This window comes from Emydura macquarii, unplaced genomic scaffold, assembly GCF_026122565.2.
Source record: "Emydura macquarii macquarii isolate MOO-44397 ecotype Brisbane River unplaced genomic scaffold, CSIRO-AGI_Emac_v2 contig_374, whole genome shotgun sequence".
Lineage (NCBI taxonomy): Eukaryota > Metazoa > Chordata > Testudines > Chelidae > Emydura > Emydura macquarii.
Window position 1 is genome coordinate 11,277,316 of NW_027130511.1, and position 23,646 is coordinate 11,300,961.

A 23,646-nucleotide genomic window follows, 5' to 3' on the forward strand; every position below is an offset into this window, starting at 1 on the left:
TTACCACCATCAACATCCTTTATTTGTTTCTTGCAGCAGGCTGAATATTTGCAGCTCATAACTTTCTGAGCATCACCTTAAGTGTCCAGACTTCTTTTTCTAGTTCCGCTTCTTTTCTAACATTCCTTTCTGTAGCAGTGCACAGTGAAAATGAGCTTTTATTTTAGGCCTAGTTCTAATATGCCGGGGATGCTCCCCTTACCATATTTTGAGAGTCCTAAAATCCAGACACTATCTTGTCAAAATAGGTGTCTATAATCCCAGTTCACCAATTTATTGAGATTTATAATTACAAATTCATTTTCTTTAACTGGAGTCTACTTATGAAGACTTATCATCGGAGCAAACCAGACTTCATGCAAGGCATTCGGATCAAGCCAAATCTCTGCTCTTCATTTTCTATTTTAGTCACAGTTACAAGAGGGTTTGGATGGTGGTGGTGCCGTGTTTGTTTTTTGTTTTGCTTTTGGTGGAACAATATATTGCTGTATGAGCTGGTATTTCCATGGTGAAGCCAGTCTTTCAAGTAACTGACTATAAGTGCAATTTTAAATGCTAATGTAAAATATTTGAAGCTCAAAAAAGCTGTATAACTGTTTAATGTTAATAAATAATTCTTTGGAAGTAACATCTACACATGCAACTGTGAAGAATAAGTAACTCTCTAAGGTGAAATAAGTAAAAAAAGAAACCTTATTTATTTCACTTCAGTTGATTTTTTATTTGAACTGTAGCTATCACATGGAACATGACAGGCTGTGGAAAAATGGAACCCCCCCCCCCCGTTTGTCATACTTCTCAGTCATAAATTCTCAATTACCCAAGCCAACACTGCAGCCTCCTCAACTATAATTTCCCTTCAGAAAAGCCCCAACTCTGTATGAAGAGTCGCGTAGCATGCCAACTACCCTGAAATTCAAAGGACATTCCGGATCATCACAAGCCTGTTCTGCATTTTGCAAAGGTAATAAAAAAGTTTCAAATTTAATTTGGACAATCCACCAAGACACATCCACAAAGTATCTTCATTCATTCTACTGCATGGTTGCTTGCTGACAAGCTAGATAATTTAATTGGCTTTTAATTTTCTTTTAAAAAATTACCACCACTGTGAGTATTATGTCCTTCATCTATTAATAGGATTTGCACACCTTCCATCTGTAGCTACTTCACAGCTCTGGTTCTAGATATCCAAGGTGCAGGAATTTCCTTATTAGTTAAATAATTAAAAGTTTTCTGGGGTTTCATGTCTCTGATCTCTCCCAGGAGGCACTCACAACAAGCTTAAAGTATACCTCTCTATTGAGTGCTCTTTTCCAAATGTTGGAGAGTATGGATTGTGCAGATAATTCTTCTAGCACCATTTTGAGAATTTACCTCTAAATCTCTTAGGAACATAATAAGCAGAAATCACTGGTGACACAATGCAGCCAATTTAAGGTTTCCAATAAGGTGCCCAGCAGGATGGTAGATAAGAATTTCTATGACTAAATTTCAGCTACAACAAAAAATCAGCAATCTTCAATGAATAAAGTTTAGAAGCATCAAAATTTAAAACAATCTCTCTCATCTCAGTAGGTTACCGTTTCTGATTAACACAGGTGCCTTTGTAGCAAAGACTAATCCATACCATGGCTGCAGCACTTCTAACTCAGCACGAGTACCCAGTTACCAAAAACTCCTTCCACTGGAATTCCCCTTCTAAATCTTCCCCCTTCCCACTTTGTAATGTTGACCCAAAACTAAGTTACTTGACAAAACAGAAATTTTCCAACCAGCGGTCACTACTTGGCGTATGAGCTCTATACTAGAGCTGCAAGTTGTAATTTCCAGCTCAACAGACATACCTGTGCTAGTTCTGATTGAGCTAGTGTGCTGAAAATAGAAGTGGAGCCATTGCAGTGTGAGCAATGCAACGGGCTCGCTCCCTGAGTATACACCTCTGGTTTAGATGGGATCATACTCAGGACAGCCAACCCATCACTCTGATGCAGCTATACTTCTGGTTTTAGCACATCAGCTACCCTGATCCAGCTAGATATGTCTACACAAGCTGATAATTATACCTCAGCTCCAACTTAGACATACCCAAACAAACTTCATAAATTAGCTTACCTAGTTAAAGAATTAGAGAAAAATAAACTCATTACTTTTACCACGATTTCTATGATGAACTCTAGAAAATAGGTATTATTACTCATGTTATTATGCAACAATTCTTACCAATTCTTGTTTAATTTTAATACTATGGAGCAGCAATAGCCATTTGACAATATTAAGATTGCTGCTACTTTTTTTTGTAAAGCTAATTCTGCAGCCCCTGTAAAATTCACAAAAGGAGTCAGATCTGCTTGAAAATTGGGAGGGTAAATCTGAAGCCAGGATAAATTTTGTGAGGAAAATATGAAGCTATTTGAACAAATGGGGGTCAGAGAAAATGGGTACTCTAAAATAAGTAAGTTGCAAAAGTCTAATTGCTTTTTTGTAAACAAGTAGGGAAGAAACAGTGAGTAAGATAACCATGAAACTTACATAGCTAGACTCTTCTTATTGAAAACTAGTGCATGGTACCATAAGAGATCTAAAATTTGAAATATGAGAAGTTATCAGACCTTCTTTTTGGCACTGTGGAGTAGAACTACAGAAAGCTGGCAATCTATTTATACATTCCTGGCACAGAGCACAAGCTTCCTAACTGAACTGTTAACTGTACTTCCAGCTTCCCCCCAGCCTGTCCAACAAGAAGCCTGGAGAGGACAGAAAGGGAGAACTGAGAGCTGAAGCTGTGTCAGGTGTGCAGACAACAGCTCAGCTCCTCTTCCAGCAGCTCTTTCCAGTACACAGGTTTTAGGGACAAGTTCTACTCCCTCCATCCTCTTGGGGGCAGGAAGAGAGAGGGGTAAGGGACTTGTCCTTGGGACCATTACAGATGAGGTATCAGCCCAGCTCTTTATATAGTTTCTCCATCCAATAAACCATCTGTGGGAACACCAGCATGGGAAAGGCCAATTTGTCAAGTGTATTGTGCAGAATCAGGATGCCTCCCCTGACCTTTGATGTTGTGAGCATACATGGGGGGGCCCAAGGTTTTGGAATAGTTCCAGGAAAGACAGCAGGAATGAAGTAGTAAGTGGAGACATGGGTACCCCTCCAGTGATGGGCCCCCACAATGCCCCACTCTCTTGGGTTTGGTGGAGCTTCTTCATCTGCAGGAGCCTAGAGAACTGGAGCTGCTGTATGCCCTAAAGATCATCAGAGTTCTCTGCCACACAGGTTGGAGCTGAACTCTGGCACCAGCTGCAGCAAAGCCAAGCATTCTCAAAATGGTTTGATCTTGTTTCCATTAAATGTCAGTAAACAACATTTCTGAGATGTGACACTGGCTCCATCTAGTGGTCTTTTATCTTTCAACTCCATTAAGTAGCCAAGATGCTCATTTGTCAAAGTCAACACATAATGAATAAGGAACAGAGCAAAGCAAAAAAGAGAACATAAGAGCATTTGACCATGATTTTGTACGCATTGTACCAGTTTTAACTCTCTCAAATGTGTATGCAATGACCCCTATAAAAAGCTAGATGTTCCCACTGCAGATATTACCATTGCACATGTTCAGTTTTTATTTCTTGTGAATTCTGATAATATTGACATTTCCAAAGATCTTTTCCAGTTTTGACTTAAACTATTGCACTATTATTAAATCTTGACTGCTGGATTTTTCAAATATAAGCAACAGAAATAAAACAATATTTAATGAGACAGCAGAGTTTTTTGCTAGGACGACCTATGTATTTTTTTTTAAACCTTTCCTCTGTGAAAATTTCAGTTATGAATCATGGAATGTTTTCCATTGGTTTTCGGATGGGGGGAAGAAATTGACATCTATGGACATTTATTACTTAAAATGTTATCCTTCCAGTCCACCTATCCACTGCTTGCACCTAGAAAGCTATGAAAAATTACGAGAGTTCAGGACTTGGATTCATTTATTAATTAAACTGTGGATAAAATGTCAGCAGATTATTAAAATATTTGTACGTTTCTTAATGATTACGACAAAAATTCAAGAGAGACTGAAGGATAAAGCCATGATAAATGAGACTAAGAATAAATTGGCATGATTATAAGTAGAATGTCAACATGAATTCTCTAATACATTTTACTATGTCAGTGAAAATGTATAGTGTTAGCGTGACGCAACTTTTAAAAATTCCTTAATTTAAAATTAAGTGTTGAAAAAATTATTAGGGATCTTAGATCTATTAAACATTAGTCACTTATGACTCTCCAGTCAATAAACCTGAAAGCCCTTGAGACCTACCTGAGGACTCGTCTTCCTGAATATATCATTTCCCTGGATCACATCTTTTATTATTTTTTCCTTGAGTGTATTGTACTCTTCTTGGCTCAGATGAATAGTTTCCAGATTTTGGTTACAAACTGAACATTTTCCTCTGTAAGAGTAATAAAACCACAAACAAACAAAGAATGCATGTATGTGAATAAGTATAGTAAAAGAACCATATGTTAAAATTCACTTCCATTTATTAAATGATTATGCATGCATCTTTCTGTGCAAACAAAAATAAATAAGTAATCAGAAAATGACTTGTATCCAGCTTGGGCCAGATCCAAAACCCTAAGGAAATCAATGGAAATGCTCCAACTGATTTCAATGGGTTCTGGATCAGATCCTTGAGGCATTTAGGGGTCAACTTCTGTGCCAGAGCTCCTGGTAGTGGAAAGAGGAAGGATGGTCCAGTGGTTACAGCCCTAGCCTGTGGCTTGAAAGACCAATGTTCAGTGACAACCACTACCACAAACTTCCTGCATGACCTTGGAAAACACATTTAGTCTCTCTGTATCTCAGTTATCCCCATCTGTAAAATGAGGATAATAGTACTTCCCTGCCTCATACATGTGTTGCAAAGATAAAATACAATAAAAACTGAGATGATCAGATACTACAGTAGATGAGTGTGACATTCCCCTCTGCAATCTGGACTGGTGAATTGCTGTGTCACCCCAATCCCTCACTCTTGGAGCCTGTCTTACCCTGCTTTGCTGTGAGAACCCCCACACCTGGGCAGTCATGCACAGTCTATAGCATGTATTGCTCTCAACTCAGCGCGTGAGTGTCTCTAGCCAACCACTCATGGGATTATGCAGTGGCATGACCCCAGCCAATATCACCAGTCACAGATGCAACTCTAGGAACTTCCATCTTACAATGTTCAGTGTTGCCCACTGAACACTGCAAGCTCATAGTTTGTCAATTTATCAAATACATTGATATGTACCAGCCTTGTCACTTCAAATGGAGTCTCTAACACACCTTAAATGAAATGCACTGCTTTAGATAAAACAAACAAAATGTATTAAGTACAGAAAGATTGTAAGTGATTATAAGTCAGAGGAAAACAGGTCAGATTTGATCAAGAGAAAACAAAAGACAAATCAGATTCTAAACCAGGGGTTCTCAACTGTACCACCGGACGGCTTGGTGGTACGCGAGGCGTACCCTGCCGCCGCCGCCGAAATTCCCACCAGGCTGGCTGGTCTGCCTCTAGCCAGGCCCCTTCTTTGTGATCAGCACTTCAGTTGCTTGGTGGTGTTTGCAGGTGGAGGTGGAAGAAAGAGAGATTGCAAAATGTCTCTCCTTTTAAAAATGTTCCTTCTCCCCTCTGGAGCTTCACCCCCCCCCCCCCACCTGCCCCTCCTTCAATATCAGGTGACAATGTTCTTGTATGGTTTCATCCATGTCCTGAGTCAGGGAGCATTCCCTTATCATGGTTCCTTTGTTGATGCTCAGGCTAATCCTTTTTTTCTGTGCATGCCTTAGTGAGGTGCAAATTCCTCCTCAGCTCTGCAGAGTTTTGCTTAGATCAGTTTTAAGCCATGAGACACATTTGAGCATGTTACATAATGAAGCCTCATAACCATACACATGACATTGCAACAAACATATTACTATAATAATAATGTTCAGTCTGCCATGAGCATTCCAAAAACATCTTGCATGACGTACTTTACATTAAACATTACACAGTTACACTATAAAGGTGAACATGAAAGATATACAATTACACCAAAATGGTGTACATGGGGTGCTGTGTATCACAATGAGAGCACAAAAGTAGCCTAAATTTGACTAACACAACTATTGAATAAATTGGTATTTGACCCTTCCCAGCCTCTATTACTTCTAAAGTCTGCATTTATCGAAGCATACAGTTTATTTTTACTGGGCCCGATTCTCTTAGATATAGTGGTGAAAATCCAGTTACTCCATGGTTTTGAATAGAGTTATTCTGGATTTACACTTGTATAAACTAGGGCAGCATTTAGCTCAATTTCTGGGGGGCAGGTGAGTTGGTACAGATGTATTTCTATGCATTTCTCTGACAACGATCAGACTACTAAATCTTCTGAGCTGTCAGTAAGTACAATAACTCATATTTTAAAAGGGCTAAGATTTCTTTCCCCAATCTCCCACTCATTTTCCCATTTCATCCTCAGAGGCTACGTGCACATTTATGGTGGAGTGTAGAGTACTGGCATTATACGTGTAGCTACACGCTGCAGTGAAAGGCTCCGACAGTGGGGAAGCAGCAGGGAAAAGTTCCCCACTGCCGTAGCCTTTCCATGCTGCCTCCCCCTCTGACAGTCTTTCCCCACTGCTAGAGCTTTTAACTGTGGAGGGGAAAGGCTCTGGCAGGGAGGAGGCAGCGGGAAAAGGCTCTGGCAGCTCCCCACAGCAGGAGCCTTTCACTGCAGTGAGGAAAGACTCTGGCAGGAGGGAGGTAGTGGGGAAAGGCTCCAGCAGGGGTGGATGCAGCGAGACACTACACTGCTCAAGGTACCAACTTAGATGTGGGAGGCACTGCTTGCACTGTGGAGATGCCATTTTGCCAGTTAGCGCCCTATTAAACTAAATCAATATATTCAGACAGTAAACATCCCAATAACCAGGTCAACATACACTATCCATAAATTAATTATTGAGCAGCTCCAAATCCATCAGAGACATACCATGCAAAGCATATTCCAACCATAGAATCATAGAGCTAAAAGGGACCACAAGGGTCATCCACTCTAACCCAGAGCCAAGATGCAGGATTTGTTGTGTCTAAACCAGTGGTTCCCAAACTTTTTACACTCCATCCCTTCTTACCCCATCTGCACCCTCTCCAATTCCCCCAACCCCCCCCAGCTGGGGCTGAGAGTGGGGCCACAATCGGGGTCAGGGGCTGTGGCTGGGAGCGGGGCCACGGTTGGGGGCTGCAATCAGGGTCAGGGGCTGAGGCTGGGAGCAGGACCACAGTGGCCAAGGATGCGGCTGCGACAGCCAGGAGCCCTGAGGGCCAGAGCTGAGCCAAGAACTATGGCTGGGGGGCAGAGCTTGAGGCAAAGCAGGGCTGGATGACACTGCCTCCCTGCCCCTCATGGGGGACTGGCCCACGCCCAGCTGTGCCCCCTGAACATTCTTCCACACCCCTGCAGGGGCGCTTGTTCCACAGTTTGGAGACCTCTGATCTAAACCATCCAAGAGAGATAGCTATCCAGCCTCCTTTTGAAAACTTCCAGTGAAGGAGCTTCCACAAGCCCTTCAGCAGTCTGTTCCACTGACTTACTGTTCTTACAGTTAGGAAGTTTCTCCTGAGTTTTAATCTAAATCTGCTATGCTGTAGTTTGAACCCATTGCCTCTTGTCCTGCCCTCTGTGGCAAGCGAGAACAACATTACTGGCATCTTTTTTATGGCAATCTTTCAAGTATTTGAAGACTGCTATAATGTCCCCATTTAATCTCCTCTCTTCCAAACTAAACATATCCAGTTCCTTCAGCCTTTGCTCATATGGCTTGCATTCCATACATTTGATCATCTTTGTCGTTCACCTCTGTATTCTTTCCAGATTCTCCACCTCTTTTCTATACATACCATACTTGGAAAAAAATATTTAAAAATCCCCAAAGCCCATATACAAGGACATCCAAGATCTCAAGTTCATTTGCCCAACTAAAATGTGATTGTCCCAATTTCTTTGTGGTCAGAATGAGTTGTGGTTGATGGTGATTTTTTAATTAAATTGTGTTGCATATCCCTGCCTCAAAGACAAGCTAATGATCTAACATTTAAAAATTCTGGGTGCACTGCCTAACTTATATGTCTGATTGCAGATGAAAAGTACAACCAACTTCAACCTTAGCGTTTTTTGTAACAAGTGACAGAGGAAAAAGAAACAAAGAATCAGCTATTTTGCTTAATTCCCCTTGTGCTGCAGTTTGGCCAGAGGGGCACATTAGCACACTTTGGGAAAACGGAACTAAGCTAATCATGTCTGAGCTCTCCCTGAAAACTTTCATTGCTTTTACAAAAAATCTCAGGTAGCAGACCTGTTTCCATTCTCATCCTCAGACTGCTCATGCCAACCAGTGTATCTAGGATATTTAAGTGAAAATCAGCAGCTTGTCCAGTAGACAGTACTTAGATAAAAAAATCACTTATCCTGAACAGTTCTTTGGTTGTACCAGGCTGCCAAACCACAGGATTTTTCCTTGCCTCTTCCCATTTAAGTCTTTTCATAGACGCAAAGTATAATGTTGATGTTTCACATTTTCCCCTCTACGATGCTCTGTTCAGAGGCTACATTCATCCTGCTGTGCATGCTTTGAACTGAGGGAGGGATCATTCTTTTTAAAGCAATCAACTTGTCAAGCTCTGATATGCACAATCCTAGGAACATTGCCATAGAATTTGAGCTTTAAATGTTAAAAAGCAGCAAGCCATTCTCCCCTGATTTTTGCACAGAGAAAAGCTAAGAGTAAGTTGAGGTATATTTCTTACCCAAGACTTAATCATCACAACAACCTGATTTCTAGTCTATCTCAAAAGCACAGACCACAAAGAAAAAATATGCCAAGACTGCATAAATTATTGTGAGGACAATGTGTTTGCTGACATAACACACTAACAATGTGCCACTTTTAGTATACATTCCAGATGTTAAACAGGCAGAATTAGAACGCCACAATTTAAGAGCCCTCAAGAAAGACCCCAAAAAATGATTGAGATTGCACCAAAATTATTAAGCTTAACATCTACAGACCTTATGTTACAGCTGAAATATTTAAATCTTGATTCTTTTGCCAGTATCATTTTACAGTAGAACCTGAGGCCTGGTCTACACCGCGAAGGTAGGTCGACAGAATGTGGCTTCCGTCGATCATATAATGTATGCGCCTTCACTTGCTAGTCAGATCTGTCGACTTAAATCGTGGGAAAATTTGACATAATAAAACCACCTCCGCAAGTGGCATAACGCTGGAATCAAATTGTTTGGGTCGAATGAGCGGCAGTGTAGGCAAAGTGCAGCGTAATTTGATCTAATTGGCCTCCATGAGCTATCCCACAATGCTCTGCTATGACCGCTCTGCATGTTTGCACTCTGCTGCACTGCAACCACATATACAGGAAACAGCTTCTATCCTCAAGCTCCGGGAAATTTTGAATTCCCATTTCCTGTTTTGTCAGTGTGGAGAGAGCTCGCCAGCAGAACTGATCATGGCGACTGCACGCCCCAAACGTGCTTCAGCCTGGAGTCGACCAAGGTCTTGGATCTCATCCGTCTATAGGGTGAAGAGTCTGTTCTGGCTCAGCTCTGATCCAGCAAAAGGAATTTAAATATTTACAAAAAGATATTGCATGGAATGTTGGAAAAGGGGCACAGGAGGGACGTGCAGCAGTGCCACATTGAAATCAAAGAGCTGAGGCAGGTGTATCACAAAACTCGGGAGGTGAACTGTCATTCTAGTTCGTCACCAAAGACGAGCCGCTTTTATGAGATGCTGCATGCGATTCTTGGCAGTGACCCACCACTGTACCGCCATGCAGCATATACCTCAGGGGAACCCAGGATGAACGAGGAGACCTCTGTGGATGAGGAGGAGGAGAACAGGGGCCAGGTGACTGGGGAATCCAGTCTCCCTGAAAGCCAGGTGTTGTTTTTAAACCCAGAATAGCCCAGCTAGACGCAGGATGCTGTGAGCAACCACAATGCCAGGGAAGGAATATCTGGTGAGAATATATTGCAAATCTCATTTCTGTGGTTATCTTCCCAGTCTAGCCTCTTGTCACAGCAAAAAAAAAAGTGCGGTGGTGGGATAGGCTTCCTCGTTGTTACTTCGCCTAAGCAAGGGGTTCCCCCCGGAAAAGTGTGTTTATGTGCACAGGGATGCTCCAAGAATTCTCCATGGATATCTCCAGAAAACTTTCATTTAGGTACTCTATGATCCTTTGTAGAAGGTTTCTGGGGATAGGTGCCTTATTTCTTCCACCACGATAGGACACTTTCCCCTGCCACTCTCTCATTAATTGTGCAGGCATCATCACAGAATACAATATAGCAGCATAAGGGCCAGGCCTGTACCCAGATGCTCATAGTAAATCCTCCCTTTCCGCCTCTGTTACCCTCAGGAGACTGATATCATTCATGGGCACCTAGGGGAGATGGTGCAAATTTGCAGTACCCGCTCCATGCAATCGTTCGGGTTTTTTTCCTCTGACATGGGAGGTTTTTTGCAGTACGTAAACTGCAAGTTACAAGACAGCATGAGACTGTGATGGGTCTTGAGTGTCGTGAGATAGGTGCCCACATGATTTCGCAAAGGAGAATTTCATCTCCTTCCTGCCCCCCGGGGCCCCCTCTCACACACCCTCTGTACTGCCTTTTCAAAAACCAATTTTTGGGAGGGGTAGGGGGCGCAACAACCCTGCGGGCTGGGGGAAACTATGGACTTATGCAGCATTCACTACGGGGATTTCCCTGAAACGGATGCACCAGACCCTTACTTACCATGGATGGAACAGCACTATGACCCCTGTAATAGGTAGAGATTGGTATGTGGGGCTGCCGTTCCCTTTGGAATATAAAGGGGAGTTATTTTTACACTGTAATATTGCTTTTCATCCATGGGGTTAGCTAACAATGGATACCTTGTGCTTTGCTTGCCTTTCAGTGGACAGCGTGGCCTTCAGTTTAGCATCTAATATTCCCGCTGACCACTTGTCACAGATTAGAAAGCGAAAAAAACCAAAACCTCGGGATGATATGTTCACCGAGATAATGAACCCCTCCACAGCTGCTGACACAGAGCTAAGAGCCTGGAGGATTTCATTATCGGAGAAAATGAACATGAACGTGGAGAACAGAAGGCAGCCCAAGAACATGAACATGCAACGCAGGATGAGATGCTGCGCATAATGAGGGATCGGTCGGACATGTTGAGGCATTTGGCTGAACTTCAAGAAGAGCAATGGCATGATAGACTCCCTCTGCAGTCCCTGCAAAACTCTCAACTCACGCACCCCTTCCTAGCCCCCACTCCCAAGCGATCTAAGAGGAGGTTGAACAGGGTGCAATACGTGCTCCACTCCACGCCAGGTGAGGGGAACAGAAAGACCTCTTAAAAAAAGCACTGACCTCTTCAAAATGCACTGTGTTGTTTGCTGTTTGCACAGTGAAACTTTGCTATGTCTCTGCACAGCCCCATTACAATGCATGCACAGTGTTGAAATAAATTCCTTTCCCTCCACTGTAAACAACCAACAATAAAAATGTAATGCTTTAAAGATCATTACTCTTTCTTTATTGAGACCGTGGAGATTAGCGCCGGGGGGGGGGGGAGGGTGGGGTGGGGTGTAGCATAGTGTTGTAGTGCTGAGGAATGGGTGGGAGATGGGAAGGAAAGACAGCACACAGAATTTTCAGAAACATTATCTCACTGCAAAACCGATTTTTCAAGGCTTCCCTGAGGAGCAGCGCTCCACAGCTGGCTCTCAGCGTTGCACTGCTGTCTGGCTGCTCAAAACTGGCACCCAGCCTATCTACCTCCACGACCCAACCCAACGGAAACTTCTCCCCCTTTGTCTCAGACATTTTGGAGCACATAGCATGCAGAGATAACCACTGGGATGTTTTTTCACTGAGATCTAGCGAGTGAGTAAACTGCCCCAGCACGCCTTTAAACATGCAAATGCACATTCCACAACCGTTCTGCACTTGCTGAACCTATTATTGAACCTCTCCTTCTCACTGTCCAGGTGCCCAGTGTATGGTTTCATCAGCTAGGGAAGCAATGGTTCTCCAAGGATCACTACTGGCATTTCAACATCACCAATATTTATTTTTGGTCAGGGAAGAAAGTCCCTGCTTGCATCTTTTGGAACTGACCATGCACCTTTCCAGACCATCCCACACTGATGTTAGTGAAGCGTCCTCTATGATCTACAAAGGCCTGCAACACCATTGAGAAGTATCCCTTTCAATTAATATAGTCTGTCGCTAGGTGGTCCAGTGCTAAAATAGGGATATGCGTGCCATCTATCACTGCCACCGCCCCCCAGTTTGAGAACCCCATTGCGGAAAACCCATCCACTATGTCCTGCACATTTCCCAAAGTCACTACCCTTCTTAGCAGAAGTCTGTTAATGGCCCGGCAAACTTGTATTACAGCAGCTCCCACGGTGGATTTACCAACTCCAAACTGATTCCCAACTGACTGGTAGCAGTCTGGCATTGCTAACTTCCACAGAGTGATGGCCACCTGCTTCTCCACTGACAGAGCTGGTCTCAAGTGAGTGTTCATACGTTTCAGGGTTGGGGACAGGTCTGCACAGAGTTCCAAGAAAGTGGCCTTTCGCATACAAAAGTTCTGCAGCCACTGCTCATCATCCCACACCTTTGTAACAATGCGATTCCACCAGTCACTGCTTGTTTCCCAGGACCAGAAGCAGCGCTCCACCAACTGCAGTTGCTGCATGACAGCCAGCAGCAAACGGGAATTGTTTTGTTCTATGGCTCGTAGCAAGGCATCTTGAGTAACATCACAATTTTCAGCGCTGCAGCCCGTCTCGCCCTTGAAAATACTGCAGGATAAGACGTCAAGTGTTTGTGACGCTCAAAAGATTGTGCAGAGCTGAGTGGGCTCCATGCCTCTCCCGTAATAGCATGCGCGGAGCAGAGACTGGGTTTACAAAAATGGCACGAAAAAACATGAGTTTGTTTGGGACAAAAAGGGAGGGGGAGGGAGGACGACACATTATAGGAGGACGACAACCTTCCCAAAAGCCTCTGTGGCTAGCTGCACAGTGGGATAGCTACCCATGGTGCACTGCTTTGATTGTCAACCCAAGTGCGCCTAGTGGGGATGCAATCCTCCAATGCAATGAGCGTGATGTGATGATGCTTCTGCGAAATCTGAAATTCGGCGGGTGAAAGTCAATTTAAAATAAATACCATCAACATTACAAACACCTTGGGAATGGAAGTTGTTCATAACTCTGAAATGTTTGTAACTCTGAACAAAATGTTATGGTGGTTCTTTCAAAAGTTTACAACTGAATATTGACTTAATACAGCTTTGAAACTTTACTATGCAAAAGAAAATAGCTACTTTTATTTGTTTAGGTAGTTTACGTTTAACATAGTACTGTACTGTATTTGCCGGGATTTATCATCTTTGCTGCTGCCTGATTGTGTACTTCCAGTTCCAAATGAAATGTGTGGTTGACCGGTCAGTTCATAACTCCGGTGTTCATAAATTTGAGGTTCTAGTGTATATTCATTAGAAAGATCTAAACATAGAATAAGGTAAAGTCACGTGTTATGCTTTGTTTAACAAATTCATAACATTGTTTCCCATGAGCCAAAGCCTGCTGACCACACAAATGCTGTTTGAAATCAATGGGATTTAAAGGCACTCAGCACCTTGCACGATTGTGTCCTTGTTTTGAACTTCTGAATTTCTCTTCAAAAAGCTACTTTGAAATTTTATTTCAAGTTTTGTAAACTGATAGCTCTTATTATGCATACATGCTGCAAAATTCTCAGCAATCACCCAAAGGCCACAGTAAAGTCGGGAGGAAGGAAAGGGGCTTTCTTAAACCGTCAGAAAAGCAGCCAGCAATACCGTCAAATGTATTACAAAGACAGAAGTTGTGCTCATCTCAGAGAGGGTATTCTAATAGCAGCATAACCAATCAAACCACCTCTTATGAAGTAAATTTCAATGATTATTCAGGGTAGCATTGTTTTTAGCATACAGTTAGATGCAGGTTCCTGCAGAATAAAAATAGCATACATTCCCCTCGAGAGTGAAAGCTGATCACACCACTGCATGTTTTAGGAAAGAATGTTTTCTATCTCCCACACACAACATTTCTCTGACAGCGAGGTGTATTATTTAATTATTTTCTGGAGTGGCGGGGAAAACACCAGCCTTAACAAGCTGATGTTTGGATCAGCATAGCAATTGCCAAGCGGAATCCCTAAATGGAAGAGAATTAGAGGTTTCCATAACTGATCTTGGGAAGTCATACAGCCTTTATAATTCTCAAAGAAAAATTAATAGTCTAAGTCTGAAGCTCATGATTACCAGGACTAGAAGAAGCTACAAGCTCCAGGAAGCTGGAGGAGGAAGAAAACAAGCAGCCTGTATGCTGCTAATCAGATTTTACAACAGCCCACTTCTGCTCCCAGTACGTTTCCCCCCACTAACTTCAATAGCAGCAGATGCAATGCATGCTCACACTTCAGAAAATGTGCAAAGACAAATTTCAAAAAGTCAGCACCAGTACACTCTATTTTTATTATAAACTCTAAGAAGCACATAACTCAAAGACGTTATCTTTGACATGTTTCCCATTGCCAAGATCAAGGAAAGATAAATCTGGCCTTCAAATTAGACTGACAATATTTAAGACAAATTTACAAAGTTTCAGATATTTGTATGTTATATTTTGTAGAAATATGTATCTAAATTATCCATGAAAGAAAATACTTTGCAATTCCTTGATTTTGTCCACACTGCAAATGAACATTTTTTGGTGCAAACCACTATGGCAGGGCCAGGTTCTGAGCAATTACAGAGGGACAGTTTAATTTAATCAAAATAACAAACTTAGCATCTCTGGCTCCTGACCACCTCCTATACAGGTTTGCAGTCAGTAAATAAACAAACAGACCAACAACAGAGCAGCTCTTGTTTCCTTCCCACTCTGGACAGCAAAACACTTTTCTCCTCTAGCTACAAGCGTATCTGAGCGTACCTGAGCCCCTCTTTAAGATGCAGGACCTAATTAGTTCCCAGCTGGGAGTGACCCCTGGACCTGTCCTCGAACCCTGCCTGAAAGTTAACTCAAAATAAATAAACCCACCACACATACACAAAGGGCACTGTTGGGGCAGGATTGCAGATCCCTGGCAAGACCGGGTTTGAGAAGTCCTGTACACTCACCAAAAAGAGGGTGTTAGAAATTTTTAATGATCAAAGAATTTATTTCAATAAGAAATTTGAAATAACATAATAGAAACAGTCCTTTTACTTGTTTTATCAACGTAAAGTTCATGGCAAAAAAAAATCAATTATTTATCAAGTTTTTATATAAAATATTGTATTTACCTATTTGTAATGGTGGTTAAGTGTCCTTCCCATTTCTCTCCTGGGATACTAAAAATAAAAATATATATAATATAATTGTTAGACTTCTGTGTCATCATTTTCTAACTACAGCTAAAAGATATTTTTCTGGTCTGTATCTAGAAATAAAATAACTGTTTACACTAAGGAGAAATTATATGAAGGCTCATTTGTTATACCAGCTTACGTGCAACATATGACTACTCAAGTATTTATCCTCAGTGGAATAGGCCCTGGGCCAGACAGAGCGAGAGAACAACTCTGTAGTCCAGTGGTTAGGACACTCTGCTCCAGGAGGTGGAAGACTGTGGTCCAGTCCCCCTGCTCCAATTATGCATTCATTATTGATCCACAGGGGAACAGCTTCAACAGGAGAGTCTGAGTTAGCCCCACATCAGAATACCCCATAGCTCAGCACTCTCCTGAAAGGTGAGATATCTGCTATTCAAATCCTTTTTTCATCCTCTGGCAGAGAGGGGGGAATTGAACCTGGGTCTCCCACATCCCAGGCAAGTGCTCTAACCGTTGGATTAAAAGTTACAGTATAAAAGAGGCCACGGGAACCACCACTATCTCCTCTGGCCATTTTGTATGGAGCAAGGCAGATGCCTAGCTCATTCCAGCAAGAAATTACTTAGAAACCTAAACTCACTAACTCAAGGCAGCTGGTTCCTATTTGTGAATCACTAAGCAGAGACAGGCACCTCTCTGCAGTCGACTGAGGAATCTATCTGATAGAGAAATGGAGCTTAGCACACATCCCCGTCGTCAGCATCTCCACTTGGGTAGGTTAAGTGGCTCCACATCCAGAGAGGCAACCACCTCTCACAATTTATTGTGTAGTGAGCCGAGGCACATAACTCGGCTTTGTGGATCAGCATGTTGGTCCTATGCCTAAACATTAGGCACTGTGATGTTCAGCATTACAATGCCTAAGGGCTGGTTCACACTGACCGCACGATTCGGCGGCAGTCGACAGGAGTTACGCAAACTACGCAGAGTAGTTTGCGTAACTGACGTCGACGGCTCTGCTTCCCTTCTGCACGCTGTTCTCACTGCGTTGAGCCGACGGGAACGATGCAGCGCTACACTACTTGAGGGGGCGGACTTAATCAGTCGACTTCCTGACCGATTGAGCAGGTCTCACTGACCGCTCAATCGATCAAGCAAGATCAATCTGGCGGCGGCGATTTTGCTGCCGTCAGTCTGAACATAGCCTAAGTCTCTTTATGGATCCCACGCAGTCACTGCAACCTGACACTGCAATGTTTGCATTGGGACCTCTTGACACTGCATCATCACAGTGCCAACACACACATCACTACATTGCATTGACCACAATGATATAGGAGGTTCTTTATCTGTCTTGAAAGCTAAGGGACAACAGAAAACCCTGTTATCCTTCCTCCCACCAACTCAACTCTCTGTACACGAGCAGTCTTTCCCCCATCCAAAATATGATGAATTATCCTTTTATTTCTACTAATATGATTTTTTTAAAATTGCAGTTCTACTCTGAGAAGCGATTATGTAAAAACACCACTTTCTTATTTAACAGATCTCATTCTTGTGTGTTCTATAATACCTGCTGACTTTAATGGCTTCTACTGCAATTACTCTGGTTACCCTGTGAACCAACACAGAATAGGAGTGAGCTGAATTTTTTTTTTTTTTGGTACACTACAAACAGAATTGTCTACTTGCTTCTAATCAGTAACATCCGTACTATATCCATCATGAAAACGGGGGTTGTACGGGTGAAACTGAGGGCCCAATTTGACCTGCAAAGTCTTTATTGCTGGTGATGGTGCACAAAGTGTTAAGATACCAATCTGACTCTCAGATTCCAGGCTGCACTTTGCAGGGCTCAATTAGGAAAAAAAATTGGTTATAAATTGAATGCATTTGATATGAAACTCGTTACAAAATAACACACATGGAACCCCACTTGGAATGTTAACTCACTGTCAGAATTTGTTTTCTCATGGCATTTGCTATTTTCTTGTACCATAGAGGGAAACTGTCCCAATTTTGTACAACTTATCAGTTCCTTCCCCTAGTACATTCTGACACTCACCAACAAGCAATATTTGCTATCAAACATACCAAGCCAAAGAAGAGAACTGATAAAGGCAAAAATTCTGACATGTGGGACTTATCAGAATTTGGTACATCCTGTACCAAAAATGGAAAATGAAAAGGTAAAAATTGTGATAGGAAATTCAGACCTGGAAAACTTTCTGCTAACAGCAAATACAAAGAAATGGCATGGCTTTAAAGGAAAAAACGTAAAGCGATAAAGGTTTCAGGGATTTACATTTGCCTTTGGACAACGGTCTTAATGGACCGCAGAGTCAATTCCCATGAATTCCCAGTAACTGCTTTTGAAACAATAAGAACATAAAAACTTAAGAATGGCCACACTTGGTCAGATCAATGGTCCATCTAGCCCAATATCCTGTCTTCCGACAGTGACCAATGCCAGGTGCTTCAGAGGGAATTAATAGAACAGGTAATCATCAAGTGATCCATCCCACTGGCCATTCCCAGCCTCATATTTACCTTTCAAACCAAAGCTTTATACTCTGCATAAGAGCTTCTCCAGGATATTGTTGATTTTCTCTCAGATATAAAAGGATTCCTAACAGTTCACTTTTTAACTGATCATCCTTCAGACACTTGCCGATATCAAAAAAGACCTGCAACGTATCCAACTTTGGTATCAAATCCTTAGCTAGCATTTCATGATACAGTTCCAAAGCCAAGTTTATTTCTTGGTTATTGAGGGCCCCTTTGATACAATCTCCATAATTCCCATTTGAAGGGGTTATGACTTTTTTTATCTCTTCCAGTAGCAACAAGGCCTCTCTCCATCGATTGGAACCACTCAGCCCCTTGATCAGAAGTCTGTAAGCCGCAGTTTCTAAAGTATTAAATCTGACTTTCATTATATCATAGACATCATGAACTTCTGCCACCTGCTCCTGCCGGACACACAGAGCCAGATACTTGACCAATAAACTATAACTGATGTCACCTTGTCTCATTGCCACCACAGACAGCAAAGACTTGGCCACATCTATGGCGCTGTTGCACTTGATCATTTGCTCTAGCATTACCTTTTCAAAACTTCTAATTCCCTTACATTCTTCCCTCAGCTTGTCCCACTCCTCTGCACTCAAAGGTTTTTCTGGTGGCCTGATATTATTCTTTCTAGATGTCACAAGCAGTTCCTCTTGGTTCTTTGATCTCCTCTTGGCAGCTCCAGCAGAAAACGGGGGAAAAGCATGAGAAGAGGGGTCTCCTCTGGCCCTGCCCTTCCCTTTCTCTTCATCTTTACCTTCAGATCTGAGCTTGGTAGACAGCATATGAATTGCTTTGGGATCCACTGGTATTGCAGATTGAGAAGTAGTAGTAAATGGGAAACATTTAACATGTTCCCTTTTAGGAAGATGGAAGATGATAGCAAACAGCTGTTGGCACTTTGGAACAGGCCAAAACATATGGTATTTCCCCAAAGTCTGCAAACCCCAGAAGCTAGTTGGATGGAAGAAAGCCATGATGAAGAGAAAGCATATACTGGTAACACTCTGCAGGAGAGATCTAGTGGGAAATGAAGTTTGTGTGAGGACGTTTATAGTAAAAGTCTTAAGGAGTGTCAAACTGCAGAAGTTTTTGAATCAAGGTCAGAAGAGCGCTTTTAAGACACTCGTTAAAATAAAAATGGCAAAATCCTTCATCACCAAAGGAAGAAATATTTTAAAACTACCAAACTATTAATAGACAGTGGAGGGGGGACAGCTCTCTTCCCAGGAAAGAGGCTTGGTGGTTCTGTACATTACTGTGTCTGCTCTACTGTTGATGCTGTTTAAGGCTTATCACAAATACATGCTATAAAAATGAGGGCAGTGATATGAACTTCCTAAGAAGTAAGAGCTGTTCTGCTGCTTCCATCCAAATCAGGTCAGGAAATTACCTACAGAAAACAGATCACAAATAACACATAATTAGTACTTACATCTCCAGAATAGTAACTTCCAATATTACAATTCAGTTTACACTTTTACAATACAAAAGGTGACCTACATAACCCAACTTAGGTCTGGGACCCAAACTTTGATCACCTAAAAGCCATTGATAAACTACCAATATTTTACCAGGGGGCTTCTACCAAAGCTCCCCCATGATCCTAGCCTGTGATAAACATCAGGTAGGCAGGTGTTCGCATGCTGCAAACATAAAAGCCTATTAATTTTTCTCCCCATTTAAACAAACCCCAACTTCCCAGTGATAACCATAACTTAGGAGGGAGACACCATCATTCTGCAGACAAGTTTTTATTAAGGACACCTTCCAGTAAGCTGTTGGCCATTATTTCCGAAAAAGTATACAAAGGGTATTGATAGCTAGGTATCCAGTTCCACACCATAAGAGAAGAGTTGTTTTTAGAAGAGGCAGAAAGATGCCTTATGAGAGTTTTGTTGCCAACTCTCATGACTTTTATCACAAGTTTCATGCTATTTGATGCATTTCTTAAAGCCCCAGCTCCTGGAGAGGTATAATTAAGCAAAAAAAGTCACTTTTTAGGCAAATTTCACTTTCTCTTTTTAAATAAAGCTTCTAGCCATCATGGTCATGGAGACAAGCTGGAAAACAGGAAGCTTGAGCACCCTACAAAGCTGGGAAGCAGAAGGCAAATAAAAATCATAGCTGTGACTTTGTAACTCCAGCAGTTCTGCACACCTCTAATCTCATGATTTTAAGCCAGTCTCATATCTGGGCCTGACCTTGACTAGAGGTGTCTGACTGCTTGGGCCTAAGGCAACAGCGCAACATGCACGACATGGTCTCTCCACAGCCCTAGGAGACCATTGCTGCCAGTCAGGACGTGCACCTCTGGGCCACGCAGAGATGCTGGGCTGAGCGGCAGGACTAGGGTCAGGTGAACAGGGCCCAATTCTATAGAGACAGTCCCCATATTCGGGACTTTGTCTTGTATGGGCACCTATCGCCCCCCCATCCCCTCCCAAGGTTTCACACTTGCTCTCTGATCACCCAACACGTGGGACTAACCCAAGCTGGGCCAGCTCAGCCTCATCCAGAGCCCATCGCAGGCATGGGCCCTCCTTTGGACCCAGCCTATTGAGGGAGCTCCTCCAGAGCCTGCCTGGCCGGTTGGAGCCGCGCGCGAGGGTCACACGTTGCCGGCAGCGCGCGCACCGAATATCCCGCTCTGGTCTCGCGCGCCACACGCCCCCGCGATTTCTGCCGCCCGCACGCTGAAAACTACAACTCCCAGACCCCGGCACGCAACGCAACCCGGCGGCGGCCTACCCCGGGCGCGCAGCACGTGCTGGGAGTTGTAGTCTCCGCGGTCCGCTCGGGCTACGCTGCCCCTGGACCGGTCTCCTCCCCTCCGGCCGCCGCTGCGCAGGTATCAGTATCGCTGAGCTGAGCTGACCGAGCGGCTGCGGTTGCTGCTGCCAATCATAGCCGCCCGAAGGGGGCAGGTCACGCACGTAATGGCAGAGCCGTCGGGCACGGGCAGTCGCTCTACGTAGGGAAGGACCTTTCCTCTGAACTTGCTCTGTCACACGCTGAACAAGCTCTCCACCAATCAGAGCTCTGTATCTAGGCTCGCCATAGTCCCTTCCGCTGGCTCCTGTTGATCACGTGATTTCAGGGATCCAATGAAAGCAGACTACTTGGCCGTGGCCGCCATGTTGGTTACGGGCAGGGGTCAGAGCCAGGTCAGGTGTCCTCGCCAGTGGGCGGCAGCTGGGGACACACGTGTACGGGACAGGCCGCAGGCACCGGAAGGAATTGCCAGGGTCCTTCTTAGCAGCTTCTTACCCGCACCTAATATGGTGGAACAAGTAACCCGGATGTGCATTGTGCTGCCGTTGGGGCGGAGCCGCATATGATGGAGTGGAAGCAGGCGTTGCGGGGCCGGCTGGCCTCCTGCATCGGCCGTGAGTGCGCGGGGAACACGGAGTGAGCGGGCAGGGAGGGGGTACAAAGGCTGCGGGGTCCCACAGAGAGAGCGGGAGCCTCTCTGGCTCTGCCCTAGGCTCGATCCCGCGTGGGGCTAAGGGGCTGTGCGGACAGCCGGGATCCAGCCCCAAGCTGCCTCCCTTCGGGCCCTCGGTGCAGAGGGACCCGCTGGGGCCGGCCCAGCGCCCCGTGCGGAGTCAGGCGGGCGTCCCTGTCACAAACCACCACCACCGGAGTTGGTGCCAGTTGGCCTTCCCTTCCCTTCCCTTCCCTCCCCCGCTGGACAGCCTCGGCAGGGGTAAAGGTTGAACGGGCCGGGGAGCCCGACCCCTGCAGAGCGAGGTGAGGTCACACAGGCCTCGAGCGTGAGATGTTAGCTAACACCTGCTACCTAGTGCCTACCCTGTCAGAGGGAGCGCTCTAGTGACGAAGAGGTCCCTCACGGGCCTCTAGGCCTGGCAGGCCCACACGTGGACTAGAGCTAAGGTCTTACACAAATCACATTTCAGGTCTTTGCGTGTCAAAGAAAGCTCCCTTTTCTCTGCCACACAAAAATACGCCAGCTGAAAGTGATGCAACCCACAGGATGTTTTACGCTGTGTGTCAGTGCAGTGTGTGCCAGTGATGCGAAGGCAGATTCCAGCAGGTCCCAGTACTTTTGGGCCTGTACTGTATGCTGATAATATCTTCTTTCCCTCACCCCACAACATATTGTTAAAGTGCACAGTGAAATTGATACCATGTCATTGCAGGATGCAAGCTAAAGAAATTACTCTAAAAAAGCACCAATCCCCCAATTAGAAAGTATTAAACTATTGTATGAATCCTAGGAACAACTTGCAGGCTTGTTCTGCCATGGAATTGATTTCAGAATAATAGTGACAAACCTTTGTTTACATCAAGGACCTCAGCCTGATTGGCAGATTGATAAACAAGGAGATATGCCTATCTAATGTATACCCAGCCCCTTGCTTGTGGTATCTTAAGTCCTAATTAGTGTATTTGCATAGCTTTTGTATGAAGAATAAATGCAAATAAACATGTAGTAATTTGTACTTCCATTCAATTGTAACTGAATAAAATGTAGTGCTTTTTATTTCTCATTCACATTTCTGAAGACATTGGTATTCTTACAGTTTTCTTCAAAGATCAGATTTTACCACTTTATTTGTAAAATTACTTAGACTTCCAGAGATAGTCTGTGACACTGTGAACTTTGCATACAATAACACATGGGAATGGAGCAGAGCTGCCTTAGTTCTACCCAAACTCTTTCATTAAATGAAATACAGGTGTAATGTACAGCAGTACTTTCTCTTCAGTGAATGATCTGAAGAGAGAGGGAGAAATAGTCCTAGCCAAAAGACAAGTGTGGGTTGAAGCCAAGTTTTTCATGATAGTTAATCTATAATTTCTACAATAGTAAATGCAAAAATTATAGATTAAATTAATATAAGTATCTGTTAGCAAATGCTAAGCTTTCATTAGTCTTTAGTTAAATATGTGCAGAAAGTTATGCTAAATGCAAATGTAGAGTATGCATTCTTTCTGAGGAAAAAAACACAAGAATCTTGACTTTCCTATTGTGGTGAAACAAACATGATCTTTCTTCCAAAAGTATGTGGGAGTGTGCAAGGATTGTAGCCCTGGAACTGTAAGAAACTTGTAGGGAAATTGGGGTCCAACCACACAGATTCTGGGTCATCTACAATGGAAGCCTGCACCTACTTAGCCTCATCAAATAGTACTACTTCTGTAGAAGCCATGTTGCCACAGAAACCTCCCTTGTGACTGCATATTAAGATTGAGGTGACTTGGTGCTCTTGTAACAGAATTACATTTAAAAAAATTAGCATTGGACAGCTTGCTGCTCCCTGCCTTTGCCAGCCACAGCCCTGCTCCCTACACTCATAGCATGCCAACCACATGGTATTAGCACAGAGGGTTCTCCTGAAAGCCTCAAGAGAGCAAGATGAACATGATATACAGCTGCTATTTTCCAGGCATTTTGCCTTTTACTTTATGCCCTCTGTGGATGCTAAATATCATAGTGACACTGATTATTAAAAATGCAGTTGTATAAAAGCAAAATGAATTTCCTTTAACCCAACACTTTGTTAAAATCAATTTGTCTACCTGGGAGAAAATGTAAGATATTCTGTTCTGTGTTAACC

At 43.4% G+C, this 23,646-nt stretch overlaps 2 protein-coding genes across 6 annotated transcripts in view; one reads left to right on the top strand and one right to left on the bottom strand.

Annotated features, from left to right (window-relative positions):
* Nucleotides 1-21,176, bottom strand: part of PRORP (protein only RNase P catalytic subunit) — an 86,589-nt gene extending 65,413 nt beyond the window's left edge. For 2 of the 4 annotated variants that reach the window (XM_067534057.1, XM_067534048.1), the window contains exons 1-4: nucleotides 20,813-21,176; nucleotides 18,041-19,454; nucleotides 15,461-15,508; nucleotides 4,322-4,454 (exon numbers count right to left, since the gene is read on the bottom strand). In XM_067534057.1, the coding sequence (XP_067390158.1) occupies nucleotides 4,322-4,454; nucleotides 15,461-15,508; nucleotides 18,041-19,038 (1,179 nt within the window). In that variant the 5' untranslated portion in view covers nucleotides 19,039-19,454; nucleotides 20,813-21,176. Of the gene's footprint in view, nucleotides 1-4,321; nucleotides 4,455-15,460; nucleotides 15,509-18,040; nucleotides 19,455-20,551; nucleotides 20,786-20,812 lie in introns of those variants that run through there. The other 2 variants (XM_067534039.1, XM_067534044.1) reach the window with 2 other exon arrangements.
* Nucleotides 21,177-21,345: 169 nt separating this feature from the next.
* PPP2R3C (protein phosphatase 2 regulatory subunit B''gamma) overlaps nucleotides 21,346-23,646 on the top strand; it is a 28,085-nt gene continuing 25,784 nt past the window's right edge. For both annotated transcript variants that reach the window (XM_067534086.1, XM_067534095.1), the window contains exon 1: nucleotides 21,346-21,450. In XM_067534086.1, the coding sequence (XP_067390187.1) occupies nucleotides 21,399-21,450 (52 nt within the window). In that variant the 5' untranslated portion in view covers nucleotides 21,346-21,398. The remainder of the gene's footprint in view (nucleotides 21,451-23,646) is intronic.